Here is a 2,941-nt window from a genome sequence, read left to right as displayed (position 1 = left end):
CTGTCAGGAGCAAAGGTTAAGACAGCTGGAATTGAATCAACCTGAGGGTGCAGTCGAAGAATGAAGAAGTGGTTGGACTGATACGCAAGGGTTGAACTGACAAGGGAGTTTTATGCAAAACTTTCAGAGTTCCAGAACTTGTAATAAATACTAGTAGTGGCTGTTTGCTGTTTTTCATTGTTTGCTGTTTCTTTGCTGTTTGCTGTTTTTCTGTTATTTCTGTTATGCAAAGGTACTGTTGGTGCACGTGCACGGAAGGGAATTGAACTTGTATAAATGGGAAGATGTAAAGGAAAATACTCAGGTTGTTGGATAATAAAAATCTTCCATTCTCCTTCCAATTACAACTGATATTCACAATTCTCTCTCAAATTTATCTTCATTCTCTGTCAACTTCTTCTCAAGTTCTCCAAAACTCTCAGTCATGGCCAGAGATGGGCTCAGAAAGATGAATCGGGGTTCAAGAACCTCACAAATGGTATCAGAGCAACAAGAAATCGAAGCTGGAGCTGATGATTTCTTGAACGATCAGGAAGAAGCTGATGCTGAAGAAGTTACTACCGATGAAAGATTCACTAGATTAGAGGATGCAGTCATGCAAATCAGTTCCTCTCGTCAGCAACAGGATGATAACATTCAGAAACTGTCAGCACAGATGGGTGAATTCTCTTCCAAAATGGAATTCATGATGCAGGAGATCAAGAATCTCAAGAACCCTGATCAAAGAGTTCTGGGCACTGGAACAAGAGGGAATAGGGATAATTCACTCTCAGCAGCTGGCGAATCTAGCAAGAGTGGCCATGGTACTGGATACCTTCCTCCACATCGAAGGGTTGCTGAATTCATGGGCGAATTTCCACCTGTTTACAGCTTTGGTAATTCCTCAACTCAAAGAAATTCTTTCTTTAGCAATCAAAAACTAGTCCAACCCAAGTCATTACGATTGGATTTCCCCTCTTTCTCTGGATCTGAGAATGTTATAGCTTGGCTAGAACAAACTGAGCAGATCTTTGAATATTATGAGATTAAAGAGGATGAATGGGTTAAGGTCTGTTCTTTCTACTTAAGGGATGAAGCTTTACAGTGGTATAGGTGGCTCACTAAGAATCTTGAAGATTATTATTACTGGGCTGTTTTTAAGGAAGAAATTATAACAAGATTTGGTCCTAGCGAACTCACGAGACCATATGATGCCTTCTCAACCATGAGACAGACTTCTACAGTCAGGGAGTACCTAGGAAAATTTGAACAAGCGTTAGGATTGTTAGATGATCAACCTTCTAAGAGACACATTCTTGAGAGGTTTATAGGGGGATTGAAAGATGAGTTGAGATATGATGTTTCAGCAGCTAGACCAACTTCTTTAAAAGGAGCTGTAGCCTTGGCAAAATTATTTGAGGACAAACAAAAAAATGAAAGGAAAAATAAGGGTCACTGGAGTTTTTCAAACTCAGAGGGTTCTTCAATGAACAAATCACAGAATCCTTCTCTTAAATCTTCAGATCCTCAAGCAGTCAAGCCCTTCCCCCAGTTTAAAAGAATGACCTCTGAAGAGATACAAAAAAAAAGAAGTCAAAACTTGTGTTTTACATGTGATGAAAAGTGGCACAGGGGTCATCAGTGCAAAGGAAAACAGTTGTTTATCTTAGAAGGAATTATGGGAAGTGAACTGGACAGAACTGAAGAGGCTTTTGGAGAGGAGGAAGAAGAAAATTCTAAAGTCATGGAGTTAGCTGAAAGCCTGGTCAGGGGGTCTCCCTCTATTTCAGTACAAGCATTGAATGGAATTACTGCCTCCCACACAATTAGGGTGGTAGGATATTACAAAAATCAGGCTATTAACATCTTAATAGATTCAGGATCTACACACAATTTCATCAATACCAAACTGGTTAAGAAGCTGGGTATAACTGTGACAGAATCAAGCAATTTTGAGGTCCTGGTAGCTAGTGGTGAACTAATTAAAGGAGGAGGAGTATGTCCAGGAGTATCTTTAGACTGCCAAGGGGTGAATATTCAGGTTGATCTATTGGTGATGCCTATGGGAGGAAGTCAAGTGGTCCTAGGAGCTGATTGGATGAGGACATTGGATGATATCACTCTGAACTTTAATAAGTTACAGGTGACATTTATGACTGAAGGGGTTAAGAAGACCTTGCAAGGGGTACTTCCAGATGATTTGCAGTTGGTTGACAGTAAGCAAATTGCAAAAACTCTCAGGGAACAAGAGCAGGGGTTCTTCATCCAATTGTGCAGTATGGGTCTACAAAGTTGCACAACAGAAGGTACACAGGGGGACTTACCTACAGAAGTGCAAGAACTGATTCAAGAATTTGGAGATGTATTTCAAGAGCTACCACATCTTCCACCTAGAAGAGACATTGATCACAGGATTCCACTGGAAGATGGCACCAAACCAATCTGTATCAGACCATACAGGCATGCACACTTTCTTAAAGATGAAATTGAGAAACAAGTGGAAGACATGCTTAACAAAGGGATCATTAGACCCAGCAACAGCCCTTTCTCTTCTCCAGTTGTAATGGTTAAAAAATCTGATGGGGGGTGGAGGATGTGTATTGATTACAGATCCCTTAATCAAGCTACTATCAAAGATAAATTTCCCATACCTGTCATAGATGAGCTTTTGGATGAATTACATGGGGCAAAATTCTTTACCAAGCTGGATTTAAAATCTGGATATCATCAAATTAGAATGCATGCAGCTGATATTCCAAAAACTGCCTTTAGAACCCATAGTGGACATTTTGAATTCCTGGTAATGCCATTTGGTCTCACTAATGCTCCTTCTACCTTTCAGGCCCTTATGAATTCTATCTTCAAAGATCTACTCAGGAAATCTATCCTTGTTTTCTTTGATGATATTTTGATATATAGTGCAAAGTGGCAGGACCATTTATTTCATCTAAAACAGGTGTTT

The 2,941-nt window shown here is 39.9% G+C and overlaps 1 protein-coding gene across 1 annotated transcript; it reads left to right on the top strand.

Moving 5' to 3' along the window:
- Positions 1 to 424: 424 nt before the first annotated feature.
- Positions 425 to 2,935, top strand: LOC109828557 (the record flags this gene model as incomplete). The annotated part of the gene is made up of 1 exon (XM_020395525.1): positions 425 to 2,935. A coding segment is annotated over exon 1 (2,511 nt), but the record flags the coding sequence as incomplete, so codon positions are not given.
- Between the last annotated feature and the right edge of the window lie 6 nt (positions 2,936 to 2,941).

Source organism: Asparagus officinalis, unplaced genomic scaffold (assembly GCF_001876935.1).
Source record: "Asparagus officinalis unplaced genomic scaffold, Aspof.V1 AsparagusV1_Un2354, whole genome shotgun sequence".
Lineage (NCBI taxonomy): Eukaryota > Viridiplantae > Streptophyta > Magnoliopsida > Asparagales > Asparagaceae > Asparagus > Asparagus officinalis.
This window is presented reverse-complemented; position numbering and strand designations above follow the sequence as displayed.